At 50.6% G+C, this 18,447-nt stretch overlaps 1 protein-coding gene across 1 annotated transcript in view; it reads left to right on the top strand.

Annotated features, from left to right (window-relative positions):
* LOC122459444 overlaps positions 1–9,546 on the top strand; it is a 472,186-nt gene extending 462,640 nt beyond the window's left edge. The window contains exons 3-5 of the mRNA XM_043511490.1: positions 8,847–8,982; positions 9,234–9,316; positions 9,421–9,546. Coding sequence (XP_043367425.1) covers positions 8,847–8,982; positions 9,234–9,316; positions 9,421–9,546 — 345 coding nt within the window. The remainder of the gene's footprint in view (positions 1–8,846; positions 8,983–9,233; positions 9,317–9,420) is intronic.
* Positions 9,547–18,447: the final 8,901 nt, after the last annotated feature.

Genomic DNA, 18,447 nt, shown 5'->3' with positions numbered 1-18,447 from the left:
TTTGTTCATGGCCAGTTCATATCCATTTGTTCTTATGCCAGCGTTGTCCATTAACTCAGGGGTTCTCAACCCTTTCCTTTCTGAGGATCTCCCAAACGTGCTATAAAAACTCCACGGCCCACCTGTGCCACAATACCTGGTTTTCTGCTTATTAAAGCCAGAGCCACTGTTAGGGGGTAGCAAGCAGGACAATTGCCTGGGGCCCCATGCCACAGGGGCCCCCATGAAGCTAAGTTGCTCAGGCTTTGGCTTCAGCTCCAGCTGGTGGGGTTCAGGCTTCAGCCCCATGCAGGGGAGCACCAGCTTTGTGCCCTGGGCCCCAGTGAGTCTAATCCTGGCCCTGCTTGGCAGACCCCGAAACCTGTTCGAGGCCCCCAGGGGGCCCACGCCCATGGTTGAGAACCAATGCTTTAGCTTAAATCAGTGGTTCTTAACCTGCGGCCCAGTCAGCACGGAGCTGCAGCCCATGTCACATCCCCAGGGCCATACAGGTAGTATTGGATGCGACCCACAATGGTAAATAGATTGAGAACCTCTGGCTTTAATAGCTCTTTACCCTGCCTTGTGTTCACCCCTCTAAAGTATTTACAATGTATTCAAACTGAATTCACCTTAGCCCTTTTCTCCCCACTAACCCTCCTAATTCCCACAGATACTCATGGAACTGCATTCTGATGAACCCACATGAGAGACAGGTTTCAGAGTGGTAGCCGTGTTAGTCTGTATCAGGGAAAACAACGAGGAGTCTTTGTGTTAGGACTAGTCTACACTGGCAATGCTAAAGCACTGCCGCGGCAGCGCTTTAACATGCCTTGTGTGGTCATGGCGCAGCTCAACGAGGGGCGCAGCTCCCAGCACTGGGGCACTGTTTACACTGGCGTTTACAGTGCTGCAACTTGCTGCGCTCAGGAGGGGTGTTTTTTCACACCCCTGAGCCAGAAAGTTGCAGCGCTGTTAATTGGCAGTGTAGACAAGCCCTAAGTCTCTACGGTGCCACAAGGACTCCTCATTGTTTCCACATGAGAGCCTTCCAGACAAAAGAGCAATTGATCAAAACAATTGTCTAGGATCTCTCACAAAGAAGGGGATGGAACTATGCAGAAGCAACTCAATTAATTCATGTTAGGGATTACCAGTGCATCAGCAAAACTGTACGCTCAGTGAAATCAAAAGCAGATAAGAGGATCATAGTGTGGCCACTTCATCCCTTTCCAGAAGGAAATCATTGAGTTGCATCATCGAAGGGTTCCTTTTGTGCTATATCCAGGGATGGAAACAGATTGACTAGAACCCAGGCGATCTGAGGATCCAGATAACTCTAGGATTGACCTGCCACAACTTCTCAACCACCTCTCCAACCCCAGAAAAGGGAAGTTGGAAACAGGTCAATAATTGGCAGGACTATCAATGTCAAGAGCGAGTTTCCTGAACAGGTCCTTAAAATAGCTCCTTCAAAAGCAGCCACTTCTCCCTTCTCCCAAACATCAAACTCTCATTAAACAGCCAACCAAGTATTTCCCCACTGGCCTTTACCATCCAGGAAGGTCACAGATCCAATGCCCAGGCTAGTGCCTGGATTGCCCCAGCATCTCCTGAATCTCAGTCAGAAACACAATCTGAAACTCAAGCAAAGACTTAACATTTATCCCTCAGGACATTGCTCCATTCCCAACAAAACTAGCTAGTTCAGACCAAAAGGAACCAACTTTATCTACAAAGCAACATGAGAAAGCTTCACAATGTGAACAAGCTTGCATATCTTTTCTGTCATGCTGTCTGAACTGTAATTATGACATTCATATCAGCGCCCTTATGTATTCTTCAGGATGACTGCCACTGCAAATGCATGGTTTCTTTCTGCACATCCCAGAAGATACATTATTTCAGCTAACTTGATTTTTACAAAAGCAGTAAATTGAATATCTGATTTTTAAATGTAAATGAATTGCTGAAAGAATAGCCTTCAGAACATAGGCGCCGACTTCATGGGTGCTCAACACTCACCGGCACCAATCAGCTGTTTATGGGGCCTGGGGGCCCATCGGTTCCATCAGCTGTTTCAGCGGGGCCATGGGGGTGGGGGGAGATCAGCTGTTTTGGCAGGGCCGGGAGCCACTGATCAGCTGTTTCCAGATGTGCGCTGATCAGCTGTTTCCAGCAGCATGGCCAAAACAGCTGTTTCCGACCATGCTGATCAGCTGTTTTGGCTGCCAGCCAATCAGCTGTTTCGATGATTGGGATCCTGCTCCTGTGGCAGGGGCTGACTGACTCCACGACCCAGCACTGGTGCTGCCCCACCTCTTCCTCCTACCTGCTTCTTGTGGGCAGGCGTGTTTTGTGTGGCTCTGCAGCTCCCAGCCTGGCTTTGACCTCATCCAACTAAAGGCAGCAGCAGCAGTTGTAAGTATATTTCAAAGAAGAGGGGTTCTACGTGGGTGGGGGTAGGGGTGGGGGTGGCTTGGGGGGACTGAAACCCCTCCCCAGTTGGCTGTGCTGTGAGCCGGCACCTGGCTGCTGGTGTGGGTGGCCATCTACAGGGAGGCCACCGGCTACCCAGCTCTCTGCATCTGGCAGGGGATTCAGAGGCATCTCCAAAAACATCCCCCACAGCACAGAGAGACTGAGAGTACCAGCCCCCGCTGGGCAGCTGGACCGGGTCGAGCATGGGGAGAGCAGAGCAGGGGCAGTCTTGTGGGGGCAGGTCCTCAGGAGAGCACCCACCAGCAAAGCCAAAAGTCAGTGCCTATGCTTCAGAAGTCAGAAATTCTCTCTCTTCCAGTTGAGAGAGAATATAAGGGCTTGGCTACACTTACATTTTATAGCTCTCTAACTTGCTGGCTCAGGGGTGTGAAAAATCATCCCCCCCTGAGTGCAGCCAGTCAGAGAGCTTTAAAGCACTAGAGTAGACAGGCTCCAAGCTCTGGGAGCTAATCCCCTCATGGAGGTGGATTACCAGGAGTGCTGGGAGAGCTCTCTCCCAGAGCTCGCGGGCGACCACACTCACACTTCAAAGCGCTGCCAAGGGGAGTGCTCCTGCGACAGCGCTTTGAAGCTTCCAGTGTAGCCATGCCCTAAGCCTCCTATTTCCCCAAACCTGAGCCTTGAGATGTACTCAGTGTCAAAGTTCAATACAAGGGTGGAACACATAAGGAATTAACACATGTTGCAAGAGATCATTCATGGTGAATAGGGCAGTTAATTCCTCTACAGTCACAGCACAAAGCACTTAACCACTAAGGCTAACTTCAGTACCAGGCAAACTGGGTGAAACTATAAGAGCAGAATTATTAGACACATAGATAAACACCATTTGTTGGGGAAGAGTGAACATGGTTTTTGTAAAGGAAAATCAAGCCTCACGAATCTACTAGAATTCTTTGAGGGGATCAATAAGCATGTGGATAAAGGTGATCCAGTGGATATAGTGTACTTAGATTTTCAGAAAGCCTTTGACAAGGTCCCTTACCAAAGCTCTGAGCAAAATGGGATAAGATGGAAGGTCCTCTCTGGGATGGTAACTGATTAACATGCAAGAAAGAAAGGGTCTGAATAAATGGTCAGTTTTCAGAATGGAGAGAGGTAAATAGTAGTGTCGTTCCCCTCCCTTCCCCCAGGGGTCTGTACTGGGACCAGTACTGTTCAACATACTCCTAAGTGATCTGGAAAAAGAGGTAAACAGTGAGGTGGCAACATTTGCAGATGATACAAACAGCTCAAGTTAGTTAAGTCCAAAAGAGACTGCAAAGTGTGACAAAGGGATCTCACTAAACTGGGTGATTGGGCAACGAAATGGCAGATGAAATTCAATGTTGATAAATGCAAAGTAATGCACATTGAAAAACATGATCCCAACTCTTCATCTAAAATGATGGGGTCTAAATTAGCTCTTACAACTTAAGAAAGAGATCTTGGAGTCATTGTGGATAGTTCTCTGAAAACATCCACTCAATGTACATTGGCAGTCAAAAAAGAGAACAAAATGTTGGGAAATCATTAGGAAAGGAATAGATAATAAGACGGAAATGTAATATTGCTTCTCTATAAATCCATGGTATGCTCACACCTTGAATACTGGAGCTGGTCTCCCCATCTCAAAAAGATATATTGCAATTAGAAAAGGTACAGAAAAGGGCAACCAAAATGATTCAGGGGTACGGAACAGTTTCCATATGAGGTGAGATTAATAAGACTGGGGGGAGTTTTCAGCTTGGAAAAAAGATCACTGGGGGGGGATAGGATAGAAGTCTGTAAAATGATGACAGGTGTGGAGAAGGTAAATAAGGAAGTGTTATTTACTCCGTCTCATAACACAAGAACTAGGGGTCACCAAATGGAATGAATAAACAGCAGGTTTAAAACAAACAAAAGGAAGTATTTCTTCACACAACACATAGTTAACCTAGGGAAACCTAGGGCAGGGATACAAAACCATGCTCTTGAAGTATCCCTAGCCTGTGTTTGCCGGAAGCTGCCGGAATGGGGAAAAGGGATGGATCGCTTGATGATTACCTGTTCTGTCGATTCCCTCTGGGGCATCTGGCATTGGCCACTGTGGGAGGATAGGATTCTGAGCTGGACAGACCATAAGTCTGATCCAGTATGGCTATTCTTATGACCAATAGAGAGCAGTCCCAACCAGCAATATTTATGTTTGGTGCACCAAAGCTGACCAAAATTATTAGTGAAAGTGTTTGGGAGAAAAACATTTAATAGAACAATGTGAATGAAAATTGGGAACTATTGTTTAAGGAGCTTGTTAGATGGGGCATAAGCCACATTGCATAATTAGCTGAGCTTGCAATGGCCTTCCACTTAACTCGCTGACATTTCTCCATCTGTAAATGTGGTAAGCGTTTTAAAATCTAGATCCAATCAATTACAAAATGTCAGGGAATGTTCTAGGCATCAATGGTCTGATCATTGGGTTGATGGTGGTAAATAAGAGATTCCCATATGTCTCCAGCCCTCCCCCCTCCCCAAGAGCCACCCTCATCCTTTCTCCCCTTTCTGCCCCCGCATCTTCTGCAAACTTTTAAAGACAGAGGCCTTGTGATGGTCTTCGCTTGTGGGGATGTTGCCTAGTGATCGGGATTTCGGTCCTTTGACATGCAGGGAGTTGGGAAGGAGGAAGGGCGCGATGGATGATGGGGGAGCCCAGGGCCTCCCACTGGGCTCTGACTAGGCCACACTCAAGGCAACACAAGAGTGTGACACTTCCTACCACCCTGCTATTGTCCAAAGCTAGCAGTTTATCACAGGAGGCTCTGAAGGATGTCAACTAACTCCTTGGCACCGCTTCACGGCCGGGCGTGGCATGGCAGCTCTCTCCCTCTTGGGATGGCAGCTGCCTCTGTAACGCTGACAGGTCCTGGTCATCGGTGGGCGGGATCAAACCAGGGACCTCGGGAGCTTAGTGCATGAGCCACTACAGCATGAGCTAAAACTCAACTAGCTGTTAGCTAAGGCTCTAGAGCAGACTCATTTTATCTCTCTAAGTGGTCTTGGTGCCATTAGATGGGACACATCACCATACCCAGAAGGTGTGTGGGTTACACACTTCCCCTAGCTGAGGAAGTGTGTCCTGAGCTTCAGAGACTTCCCAGTTGAAATCCCAAACGACCCCTGTAACAATGTGGCTTCTGGTGGGACACTACTGAGAGTATCAATTCAGGACAAATTGCTTAGAGCAGGGCAGTCACAGCCGAAGGTGTCATTTACTATTAAGGCACACCAAACCAGCCAAACAGCGAGGATTTTGGTTTTACCCCACTGGTTAACCAGAAGTCATTCCCTCAGATACTCCAGTTCCCTTGTATCACTACCAGCCCCACTCCTTATGGGGATGAATGGTTATGAAAACCAATACCCCAGTAAAAGAAAAAGGTTTTCCTGATCCCAAAGGACCAAGACCCAGACCCAGGTCAATAGACAAGTCAGATCTTACCCACAAATCATGCTGTTGCCAATCCTTTAGAATGTAAAATCTAAAGGTTTATTCATAAAAAGAAAGAAATATAGATGAGAGTTAAAATTGTTAAAGGAATCAATGACATACAGCAATGGCAAAGTTCTTGGTTCAGGCTTGTAGTGGTGAAGGAAAAAACTGCAGGCACAAATCAAGTCTCTGGAGTACATGCACAGATTTGGATGGGTCATTCAGTCCATTGTTCAGAGCTTCAGTTTGTAGCAAGATTCCTCCAGAGGAAGGATTGTAGACAAAATGGAGGGGTTTCCAGGGCCTTTTATATCCTCTGCCATGTGGAAGGACCCCTTTGTTCTTACTGTGGAAAATCACAGCAGCAAGGTGGAGTTTGGAGTCACATGGGCAAGTCATGTGTCCATGCATGACTCGGTTCTTTACAGGTAGAGCAGCCATTGCTCACATGCTCCCTTGAACGTTCCCAGGAAGGCTTCTCATATGTGGATTCCTCTTGCCTAGTCTGTACACAGTCCTCGTCCAGTCTGTGCACCCCCTGCAGGTATGATGGAGATGGGCTGGCTAAGGCGTTGGAGAGGTTTAAGTTGGGGGCTGAAGCTGATGGCTAGTGGCATTCTGTTATTTTCTTGGTTGGGCATGTCCTGTAGTAGGTGACTTCTGGGTACTCTTCTGGCTCTGTCAATCTGTTTTTTCACTTCAGCAGGTGGGTATTGTAGTTGAAGAATGCTTGATAGAGATCTTGTCTCTGTCTGAGGGGTTGGAGCAAATGTGGTTCTATCATAGAGCTTGGCTATAGAAAATGGATCATGTGGTGTGATCTGGGTGAAAGCTGGAGGCATGTAGGTAGGAATAGCAGTCAGTAGGTTTCCGATATAGGGTGGTGTTTATGTGACCATCGCTTATTAGCACTGTAGTGTCCAGGAAGTGGATCTCTTGTGTGGACTGGTCCAGGCTGAGGTTGATGGTGGGATGGAAATTGTTGAAATCATGGTGGAATTCCTCAAGGGCTTCTTTTCCATGGGTCCAGATGATGAAGATGTCATCAATGTAGCGCAAGTAGAGTAGGGCATTAGGGGACAAGAGCTGAGGAAGCGTTGTTCTAAGTCAGCCAACATTTTTATGAAACAGATTGACAGAGCCAGAAGAGTACCCAGAAGTCACCTACTACAGGACAGGCCCAACAAAGAAAACAACAGAACGCCACTAGCCATCACCTTCAGCCCCCAACTAAAACCTCTCCAACGCATCATCAAGGATCTACAATGTGATATATGCCATCATGTGCCAGCAATGTCCCTCTGCCATGTACATTGGTCAAACTGGACAGTCTCTATGTAAAAGAATAAATGGACACAAATCAGACGTCAAGAATTATAACATTCATAAACCAGTCGGAGAACACTTCAATCTCTCTGGTCACTCGATTACAGACCTGAAAGTGGCTATCCTTCAACAAAAAAACTTCAAAAACAGACTCCATTGAGAGACTGCTGAATTGAAATGAATTTGCAAACTGGATACAATTAACTTAGGCTTGAATAGAGACTGGGAGTGGATGGGTCATTACACAAAGTAAAACTATTTCCCCATGTTATTCACCCCCTGCCCCCCCCCCCCCGCACTGTTCCTCAGATGTTCTTGTCAACTGCTGGAAATGGCCCACCTTGATTATCACTACAAAAAGTTTTCTCATCCCCCCCCTTCCCTGCTGGTAATAGCTCATCTTAAGTGATCACTCTCCTTACGGCGTGTATGGTAACACCCATTGTTTCATGTTCTCTGTGTATATAAATCTCCCCACTGTATTTTCCACTGAATGCATCCGATGAAGTGAGCTGTAGCTCACAAAAGCTTATGCTCCAATAAATTTGTTAGTCTCTAAGGTGCCACAAGTACTCCTTTTCTTTTTTTAGAGAAGATTCACAGGCTCCTTTCTAGAGAAACAGGAGGACCCCAGAGAATCAGCCCTTCTCTGCGACGGGACCTGAAATTTCCGGGGGGGTTGTGCTCACACTCAGTCCCTTCACTCAACCAAGGACTTGAGAGCCAGGGAGGGGTGAGGGGTCTGTCTCCTTCCTGGTGAGCTGTTCAGGAATCAGGAGGTCAGGGAGGATGGGACCAGCCCTCCTGGCACACCGAACATTGTCCCAATCTAGAGACACGATGACTAGTTGTGATCTGAAGGATACAAGCATTGTCCTGGGGGCAAAAATCCCCTTCTAAAGCTCTGCGATCAATGAATCAGATATTCCACCCCACACACAATGTCTCAACCCCCTGGGGACGGGGAGGGTCTCATTAGCACAACACATGCACCTGCCCATTGATACTGAGCTGCCTCCTTTCCCCACAGCACATTAACTATTAGATCGTGTCCAGGGTGTCGCAAGAGAGAGCCAGGGCCATTAGGACCAGCACAGCCCTGCTCAGAGCCACCATCACCCTCCCTGAGTTTGACGGAAGTGACCTCTCATCCCAGCTTCCTGACTTCAGGCGTCGGTGGGCTGGCTCCAACGGGCTGAAGGATCTGCTGCTGCAGGGGCTGAGGGTTAGGAGTGTTCCTCTTGGGGAGGCAGAGTCAGAGCAGAGAATGAGCTTGTCTTGAGTCAAGTTCTTCTTCTCCTGGTTAAGTGGTGTCTCTGGGCTTTTAAGGGGACCATGCTCCAGGTTCATGCCTTCCTGTCATCCTGGAGCAGCTGAGGAAGCAAGTCTCATGGAGGGCCCTGCCCACATTCCTGTGCTCCAGGCTCCCTTGGAGGGCAGAGGAAATTAAGGGTCTAGCTCTAGCTCCAATCCTGTAACATCTCCTGCAGAGGGGCAGAGGGGAAGGAGAGTCCTGGCCCAGAGGGAGACTGGGAGCTGAAAGGAAAATGCTGATGGAGTCCCCTCTCCCTCTCCCTTCCATTAGAACTCAGCAGAATTCCCCAGGATGGGTCACCATGTGGCACAGCTGGCTCTGTCCATCAGTGACCCAGTCAAGGACATCAGCTGGCAGGCCAGGGAGGGAGTGTACTGGCTCTACCAGCTGCTGCTGCACCAGAGGGGTAAGGAACCCAGCTGGGAAATGGCACCCGATAGAAGAGTGAGACTGGGACCCCAGCCAATTTCTTTCAGACTGACCCCGGCTGGAGGATGAGTCTCTGTCTGTCTCTTTCTCTGTTCTACACCACCCGCTGCAATTCTGTTGGGCCAGGCACGCAGCGAGGACTGTGCCCACTCTGCAGCCACCAATGGGATTAGAAGGACACAAGCACTGCAACCAGAATGACAAATGTGGTGTGTCTCTCTTTCCCAGGGCTGACCATCCATGAGGCCGAAGACCTGTGGTGTTGGGACTGGCACCAGGACAGCAGGGTCCTGGGCTTCAGGAACAGGCAGGTTGGGGGAGGTAAGGACACTCTGCCAGGGCCAGAGACAGCTCAGAGAATGGAGGATTTGGATCCTGGCCAATCTGCTAATGCCTCACATCCTGTTGGTTTTAGATCTTTGGAAAGTTCTTCTCGAAGGAGCAGAGAAGATCCTTCCTCTGGATGGCAGTGCTGGCCATCCACGACCCCCTGCTGCGTGTCAGCCAGGCTACTCCCTCCTGGGGGAAGCTCAGCAGCTAATGGGGGACAAGGTGGACAAGATTCTACCTAGGGAGGTGGTAGAATCTCCTTCCTTAGAGGTTTTTAAGGTCAGGCTTGACAAAGCCCTGGCTGGGATGATTTAACTGGGACTTGGTCCTGCTTTGAGCAGGGGGTTGGACTAGATGACCTTCTGGGGTCCCTTCCAACCCTGATATTCTATGATTCTATGATTCTAAGGTAAGCAGCTTCATTAGATGCAGGAGATTGGGGCAGGGCCCAGGCCTCATTCCCATCCTATGGCCATTTGCTTGCCTGGCAGCAAAGAGCCTGGTGGGGAATGAGAGTGAGAGCAGGTGCTACTGGGAAGGGAGATGAATCCACCTCCATGAACAGGAGGGAGCTAGCTTATCCCTGGAACAGCTCCAACCCAGCTCTTTAGCAAGGCTAATTAATTACAAGCATTACCTCATCATGGACTTATGTTCTTAGGACATGGTGCTATCGCTCTTGGGAAGGGCAGAAGAGTCCCCTAAATGCCATCTGAGGGCCTCTCGTATCCCACAGGGCCTCACCAGTTCCCAGTGGCCTAGTGTCCGTGTCACCCGAGCCACCACCCAGAGTTGCTCCCATCACTGGCAGCCTGGGAGGCCAAGGACTGATGGGTGATGGCAACAGACCAGGCAGGGCAGAGGCACATGGGCGGGGGAAGCTTGTCCTGCTGCTGGCAGGGCTGGACCCGCTCTAGAGCAAACGGGAGGATTCAGTCAGCAGGGGCTGCTGATCTGCCCCATTCACCAGGACTGCCATCCTGTGGCTTCAGCATTAGTGGCTGGGATGACTTGGGGAAAGGTCTCAACCTCCCCACATCTCACTTCACTGCTGCCAGAATCCCTCCTTCTCCCTCCCCCCAGCTAGAGCCCCCTCCCTGCTCAACCTGGGTGGGGGTGGGGGTGGGGGTGGGGATGGGATTGGGGGTGGAGGAGAGGGTTCTGAGGACTTGAGCTGTGGATTGGAGGTGGAACAGTTCTCAGGGTCACTGACGGGGAGGTGGCAGGAGCTCACCCTACAAGGAGAGGGGTTGGAACTGGAGGTCACTAGAAAGGACAACAAGACTCCATTCTGGGGGTCAGGAGGGTGAATCCATCCCTCAAAGGTGGGCAGGTGTTGGGTGGAAATGCTGCTGGTTCCAGGTGCCCTTAATCTCCCCTGATTCCTTGGGGGCATCTAAGTGTCTGACAGGTTCTCGTTCCCTTGCAGTAGGAGGACGTCACGGCCAATGTGATGCACGGACTTCGCATCATCCGGCACTTGCACCAGGTGCCTGAGGCACTGCAGGGGCTGTGCCTCTGAGGCCACCAGGAATTCCCGCTCCCTGCAGCAGGTACTGCTCCAGCTCACTGTAAATGGGGAGCTAGTGGAAGGGGAAATGGAGCCCCTAGCACACTCAGAAACTCTCTCCCCTCTCTATGGAGAAAGGTCCTTCCCTCTGCCCCCCAAATTCCTTCATCTGGGGCAGCTGCTCTTCCCCTCACACCCATTCCTCTCCCCCTTTTCCTTGGCCTGACCCCCATCCTATTCCCCCTGCTCCCAGGCAGAGCTCTCCCTGCCCCATATGGTGCAGAAGAGCCATTGTGTCAGGGCCAAAGCTCCTAGCCCCACTGAAGCTCGGAAAGCTCCACTTTTGAGGGGGTAGGGGTGGGACAGAGGCTCAGGGTTAGCTTCATCTCCTGCCCTTTATTCTCCCCTTGGCCCTTCTATAGGGTCTCTGGGTGTGAAATGAATAGGGGCCTCCTTCCTGGCTGTCTTCAAGGCCCTGGGATCAGGCACAGCCTCCCAGACAGGTGCATCCTGCAACTGAGCCACCTCCGGGAGCAGTGGGGACAGGTCACCTCCTCCCATCAAATCAAGCAATGCTGGGTCTCAAAGAGGCTTAGATAGAAGACCCGATTCCCACATGGAGATAAGAGCCATTTACTCCTTGGGGTGCATGGGTCTCTTGGAGGAGAAATGGGATCCCCAATGCATAGCCTGGCTGGGAGCTTCCCCCGTCCCTGGCTCCCAGCTCTGGGACAGAGACGTGTCCATCATTGTACCACCCTGGTTTTGTTCCTAGGAAGGGACTCCCCAGAGATGTCTTTGAACCTGGACTCCTGAAAGCATTTCCAGCAGGAGGCTCCAGCCCCTCAGGCATGAAAAGAACATCAGGTAGTTTTGTTCACATGGCATCTCCGGTCTCCAGCTCCACTTCCCACAACAGAGCAAATGAACCCTTCAGGTCCCAGAATCCCAACTCTTTGACCTCCTTCCGCTCAGTGGTGGGGTTTCTCCAGTCCCCTCACCACACCTGTCAGCCTCTGAATGATGAAGGGCCTGAATGTCAGAGTCACCAGAACAAGCAAACTCCAGTTCCAGGCACTGGGGCCTGTGTCTACTCAGCCCATCTGGAAACCAAGTCTGAAACAGGGAGCAAGGACTCCAGCCCAGTAACAGTAAGAGTGGGGAGAGCCAGCCTGTAACAGGGTGCTTTCCTCTATGCTGCACAGCGTGGGGCTTAGCCAAGCTGATTACAGAATAAGCCCTAACTGAGAGGCACCATGTACCTCCCCGTAAAGAGCCAGACTGCAGTGCTGATACCGCCCAGCTGGGGTATCAACAAGAATGAGAATGAGGTAGGAAGTTGAGAGCAGCAAGGAAAGCCTGGATGGGAACTTGAGAAGAGAAGTAGGAAGTGCCCAGGGAAAACTGCAGCAAAGAGAAAGGAGCAGACATAGCTGTTGGGTACAGGGCCCTGGGCCGCTCCCAATGTCAGGGTGGGACTGGGTTCCCCTACTGGCCCCAAAGAAGGGGTGTACACACTCCCAGAGAGGGTTACCAAGCCCAGCAAGGGGGCTGCAGGCTGAGCAAGAGCCCCAGCGATGGCAGAAGTTCTTCTTTCTGTGGAAAGACCTCTTTGGACTTTTAGTGTGAGACAAGCTGGGCCCCAAAAGGGTGGACTAAAGGTGATGACCTGGCCAGAAGGCTGAGTTACCAGGCAGAGAAACTGCCATGGTGCTGGAGCTACCATCGATGGGGGCCGCTAGCCCAGCGAGAGGGCTGTGATGCCAGGCCTAGCCACCGGGGGGCACGTAACGATGGGTAGATTCGTTTACGATTGGCATAGTCAGGAGGACTGAATTCCCCCTGTGATCCGTGAGGGCTGATGGAAGTCTTGGTTGCTGAAGGAAGGTCTGTCCTCCCAAGCGGGTGTATCGAGGGACCGAGCTGGTCACTGGATTTCCCACTTCAGTTGCAGGGACTGGTTAAGCAGCCAAAGCAGGTCTAGGGGTTTCTCCAGCAGCTCCTAGAAAATCAACAGAAGCAGAAGGAAGTGCAGGCGGAGCTACAGACACAGCAGCAGCAATGCCTGTGAGAGATCCGGCAAAGGGAAATCAACCCAGGGTCTGCTATGCCCATGGACAAAAAGAACAGACAAGGAGAGCATGCCTGGGCTGTGCTGAGAAGCTTAGCCCAGGAGAGCAGGGCATGAGAAAGTGTACAAGCATGGCCTAATGCCAAGATGGGGACAAGATGTCTTTGTTTTGGATGCAGAGAAGCAGGCCATATCAAAAGACACGGCCTACTTAAGAAATTGCTGAGTGGCAAAAGGAGGGGCCAGGGCCCAAGAAGATAGAAAGAAAGGAGAAGGTGTCCTCTGACACAAACCCACATGAGGCAGGCAACGTGGAGGTGGCAGGGATAGTCGTGGACTTTGCAGACCCTCCACCAACACACCCTGTTGGGTGCTGCAGGGAGGTGAAGGACAAAATGGTTGGCACAGAGATGAAGCAGACTGAAGTTGGGACAAACACGAGGGTGGAGCTATCCATGGTGGGTTCTCAGACCCTGATGGGAAAAGGTTTCGGCGTATGCAGCAGCAGTAGCAAAAAGGCTACAGAAGAAGCTAAAGGCTTCAGAACAGGCTCTGCAAGCAGCAGTTAATGAGAACGAGTGGCTGCAGGAAGAGCGCTGGGGCACTGCGGAAGAGAAGGATTGCCTCTTTATTCTGGTGAGCGAGCTGGGAGTGGAGCTGGAGACACTGTGCGTGCAGGCTGTACAAGCGCGCAGCTGGTGACAGTGACGAGATGACGAGGGATGAAGCTTGGACAAGAATAGAACTTGCCCTGGTGTGGGCCAGGTTCTAAGGAGGAGGGTATATAACAGGGGGGCTTGGCCTGTGGGCTTTAAAGCCTGGAGTTAGGTCCAATGGATTACAGAGTGAGCTCCACCTGAGGGGCAAACCAGGGAAAACCACAGCAAAGCTACAGGAGCAGGCCTAGCTGTTCCTTACAGGGCCTTGTGACAGAACCTAGAATCCAGGGTAGCACTGGTTGTCCCATGGTCCCTAAGGAAAGGGATGTACAAGGCCATAGAAAGGGCTACCAAGGCCAGCAAGGGCAGGCCAAGCCAGAGTCAGGCTGAGGAAGAGCCCGCAAAGGGATGGAAGACCTTGTTTCTGTTAAAGATGTTTTTGGACTTTTAGTCTGGAATGAGCACAACCTAGGAAGGAGTGGATTTAAAAGACGGTCACCTGGCTGAAAGGCTAAGTTCCCAGCCAAAAAACTGCTAGATGCCCGAGAGACTATCGATGAGGGTGCTAGCCGTGCAAGAAAGCTGTGACACTAGGCCTTGCCAGGAAGGGGCACCTATTGGTGACTGAACTCTGTTACAACCCTGCTTCCATTATGGAAACAGCCTGGTATTGGAGAATGGTGGGATGGCCTATGGCAGAGGATGGCTGGAGGGGTCATACAGAAGGGGCAGCAGGGTCCAGTGATGAGAGCAGGGAACAGGTTTACTGCAGCCCTGCCACTGAGCGGTAATGTGATCTTGGCCAGGTCACTCTCCCACCTGGTGCCTCACTTTCTCTATCTTTGAAATGGGGATCATTCTGACACACATTAAGAAAGTGTTTGATCTTCTGCTCTTGATTCCCAAATCCCTGCCCTCCTTGCCCCACACAGGCCTCTGCCCTCTGTTTGCATTTTTGACTGCCGCTGCACATTGAATGGATGTTTTCAGAGAACTATCCACAGTGACTCCAAGATCTTTCTTGAGTGGTAACAGCTCATTTAGACCCCATCATTTTAGATGTAGAGTTGGGATTGTATTTTCCAATGTGCATTACTTTGCATTTATCAACATTGAATTTTGAACACTGAATATTGCCATTTTGTTGCCCAGTCACCCAGTTTGGTGAGATCCTTTTGTAGCTCTTGGCAGTCTGCTTGGGACTTCACTATCTTGAGTAGCTTTTTTATCATCTGCAAATGTTGCCACCTCCCTGTTTACCCCTTTTTCCAGATCATTGTAACTCTGCATTGAATCAGTTGATTCAATTGCTCATTCTTTGAGGTTCAGACCCTCTGTTCTCCCACCTGGGGTGACAGAACCCTGATTGTCACATCTGTCTTTCAGGCTCTGTCTGCCTGCAGCCAGTCCAGCTAAGGGAGCAGTGGGGACAGGCGATCTCATCCTGTCAAACCAAGCAACATGGGTCTCATTGAGGCTCAGATGGAAGATCCTACGCATCTCCTGGAGGTAAGAACCATTCACTCTTCCTGCCACTTGCGGCTCCTGCAACAAACAGGAGGCTCCTGCTATATATGCTGGTTGGGAGTTTTCCCTATCCCTGGATCCCAGCCCTGGTACAGAGACATATTTCTCATCATGATATCCTCATTTTATTCTCAGAGGATGTGTCCAGGATCCTGGATAATGTTTTCTGTAGGAGGTTTGAGAGGACACAGATCACCCACTGTCACAACCCAGGGGTCTTCAACCCGGGTCTGCAGGATTCATGGGAGCAGCCACACTCCATCCCTCCATCTGGAAGCCTGCTGAAAATTGCTTACCTAGGACCCATGAAGTTCAGCCCCAGTTTGAGACACCACTCCTGAGGTCCTATTGGAGGAGTCCCAGAGAAGCTAATTGGCCCTCTGACCCTGCTTAAGGCAGCAGCAAGAACAGGGCCTCTCCCCGTTCTGGACCGCGTGTTGCCTGTTTCTGCTGCCGCTCCCCTGGCTTGATTTCCTGGCATCTGATTTGTGGTTGCAATCGCAAGTTTATCTTTTGCTTCGGTTCCTACAGTATCCTGACCCAGCTGCCTCTCGACTCCTGTCATGTGAGTGTGGACTCTGGCTCTGAGCAGTAGGTCTCGCTGCCCTTGATCCAGCTGTGACATTGACTTTTGTACAATTTTTCCAATGCTCTTTTCTGCTCTCCAGCAACATACACCAGTACCTTGGCTCCCAAATTCTAGTTGCCCGCTATTTAAGGGCTATGGGGTAGTACTTGTATTACCCCTACCCCCACCCCCACCCCAGCTGCTTTTCCTATGGGGAGCTCCCTAGAGCAGAGGAGAAATCTGCTTTTCTCTTAGGATCAGTCCCAGCAGTAATTCCACCCATCCCGGCCTCAGCTCAGCTACTTTGTTCACCTGGGATCAGGGACCACATTTGAAACCCTTAGCGTGTGGGTGGGGGTGGGAGCAGAGGCTGAAGCTCCAGCAGTTTCCACCAAAGAACACCACCCTGTCTTTCTATGGGCTGACTAGGGCTCACCATCCATCTTGGAGATGAACACCAGATGGGAGCTGATAGATTGTCCTTGGTGGGCCATGTTCTTGTGTGTGATGGAGCTGTGTGCCAGAGAGGGCCAGGAGCAGATGCACCACGCATGGCCGGGACTGGGCTAAACAGCCTGTAATGCTAGGTGAGTCAAACCACGGCCAAATATAGACACCTTGGGCATCCATGGGGACTGAATCTGGGTGCTTCACTGCCAAGAGCAGAACGCACTCTAACTTGAGTCATTACGGTAGTGACCCTTGCCAGCCCTTCTGAGAGGGGTAAGTATTATCTCTGTTAGCTGGCGTACAGGGATGGAAAGCAACTGGCTGCAAGGTCACACACAACGTCACTGCCAGAGGCAGGAAGGAAGCATGATACTGATACCAGTCCAGCTCCAACCACTAGACTCCACCCACTTCCAAACCAGAGAACCCAGGAGCCCTGACTCTGACAGCTAGGCCTTAAATGACAAGACCCACCTCCCTCCCACTCAGGAAGCCATAGAAAGGACCATCTGCTGAGCTCCCCTTTGCAATGCCGCTGTCAGAGACCATTGCTAATGGGTGCCAAGTGACTGAACAGGGAACTTCTTGAGAGACTCCTAGAGACTTGCAGGTGTTTCACTGTACCCTCTGGGAGCCGTGGAAAGAGAGCTGCATTGAAGAGACTCTCCTGCTCTAACAAAGTGTTTCTGTTCTCCTAGGTAGGAGAGGCCAGTTTGCAAAATGTGGAAGAGCTGTTTGGTGATGGGTTGGAGGATTCACCATGTAGGTGACAGCAGCTGCAGTGCCTGGGGTCCCCATGGGCCAAGCCTCCACTCCTGATACTCCAGTCTAATCTCCCACTGCTGTCAGTGGGGCTTTGGCTTTAGCTGCTGGGCTTGCATGCCTAGACAAAGGACTCAGGTATTTCCATCAGGCTGCTCAATGGCAAATGCAGCCATCCAAAGAAGTGAAGAAGAATGGAAGTGAAAGAGCAAAGCTGGACCATCCACTGAGCTGCTTCAATCAAGTGAGCAGAGCAGGGGAGAGAAGAAAGAGAACTTGAAGGTGGCTGGTGGCAGTAGGGTGGAAAAGCAGTTTGGGAGCCAGGAGAGTAGAAATAAATAGTTAATGATGAATAATGCGGCCTTTATCTTGTGTGGTGAAGGGTTGAAAATCGGTCTCTTTACTATCACACTAAACTTTAAAATAGCTGTGTATGATGAAAGGGCAGGTCTATAAAGGTAAGAAGTCACTCTAGGGGCTTGAAATCCCAGATTCTGCTGCTATTGCATGCTTCTACCAGCTGATCTCAACCCAACAAATCCCTGAGGTGGTAGCAGGCGTGAACTCTTGTCCTCTTTTGCTGGACTAGAAAAAGGACATGATAACTGTGGCCAAAGAAATAGAGAGGCATGGGGGCCACTTGCAGTGTTGCCTATTAATATGGCTCTTGTGGGGGAGCACAGCAGGTTACTTTGGACTAGGTAGGAGCCACATGTCTCCAAACCTGCACATCCTGAGGCTCCAGAGACCTCTCTCCTGAGTTTCCTCTGAATCCTAAGGAGCCAGATAGAATCTGGCCTCTCTTTCCCCACCTCAGCAGGCCAGAAAAAGCTGTTTGTAGACATGTTATGTGTCCTCTCCCGCCACACTCCCATGTTGGGGACTAATGCAGTCATAGAGTCGAGGCTCAGTGTCATGCATTCCTCTGGGCTGTGACAAGCAGGAGGACTTCAGCTGCAGTGGATCCTCCTGTGCGTGGGCTGAGTGGGCAACCTCTCTACGGCCGTATCTGGTTTCCAGCCCACCACGCACTAAGGAGGAGGTGATGGACTTACCCCAAAAGTGGGTGTGGGAAGAAGCAGAGTGAAGAGGTAATCAGAGAGCCAGCCCAGAGCATTCCTCCTAGAGTCACTCCAACAACCAACTGGCTCCTTCCTGCCATAGGCTGCAGCCCCTAGGTTCCCTAGGGAATTTCTGAATTAACCCTCTAGAAAGCAGCCTCTGGCTCTCTACAAGCTCTCACATAGCCCTGTCACGAGAGATAAGAATAAGGTCCTGCCTCCCCCAACTGCTCGGGGGAATCCTCTAAGAGAAATCAGTGCAGGGCTTTATGCATCTCTACAAACAGATCAGTTTGCATGGTGTTGTCAAGAAGCTGCACACCCCTTGGCAGCTCTTTTTAGAGCAACATTAACTCCCACAGGGATTTCTGCTCTAAATGCTCTGGGCCTGAGGGAAGGATTCTGTGGAAAACAGGCCTTTCTCTTGCTCCTATCCAGGCTCTGCTATTCTGATGCTGATAGGGAAGGCTTGAGGGATCCTGGAGAGCGTGCTGCAACACCAGC

Source organism: Dermochelys coriacea, chromosome 3, assembly GCF_009764565.3.
Source record: "Dermochelys coriacea isolate rDerCor1 chromosome 3, rDerCor1.pri.v4, whole genome shotgun sequence".
Taxonomy (NCBI): domain Eukaryota; kingdom Metazoa; phylum Chordata; order Testudines; family Dermochelyidae; genus Dermochelys; species Dermochelys coriacea.
This window is presented reverse-complemented; position numbering and strand designations above follow the sequence as displayed.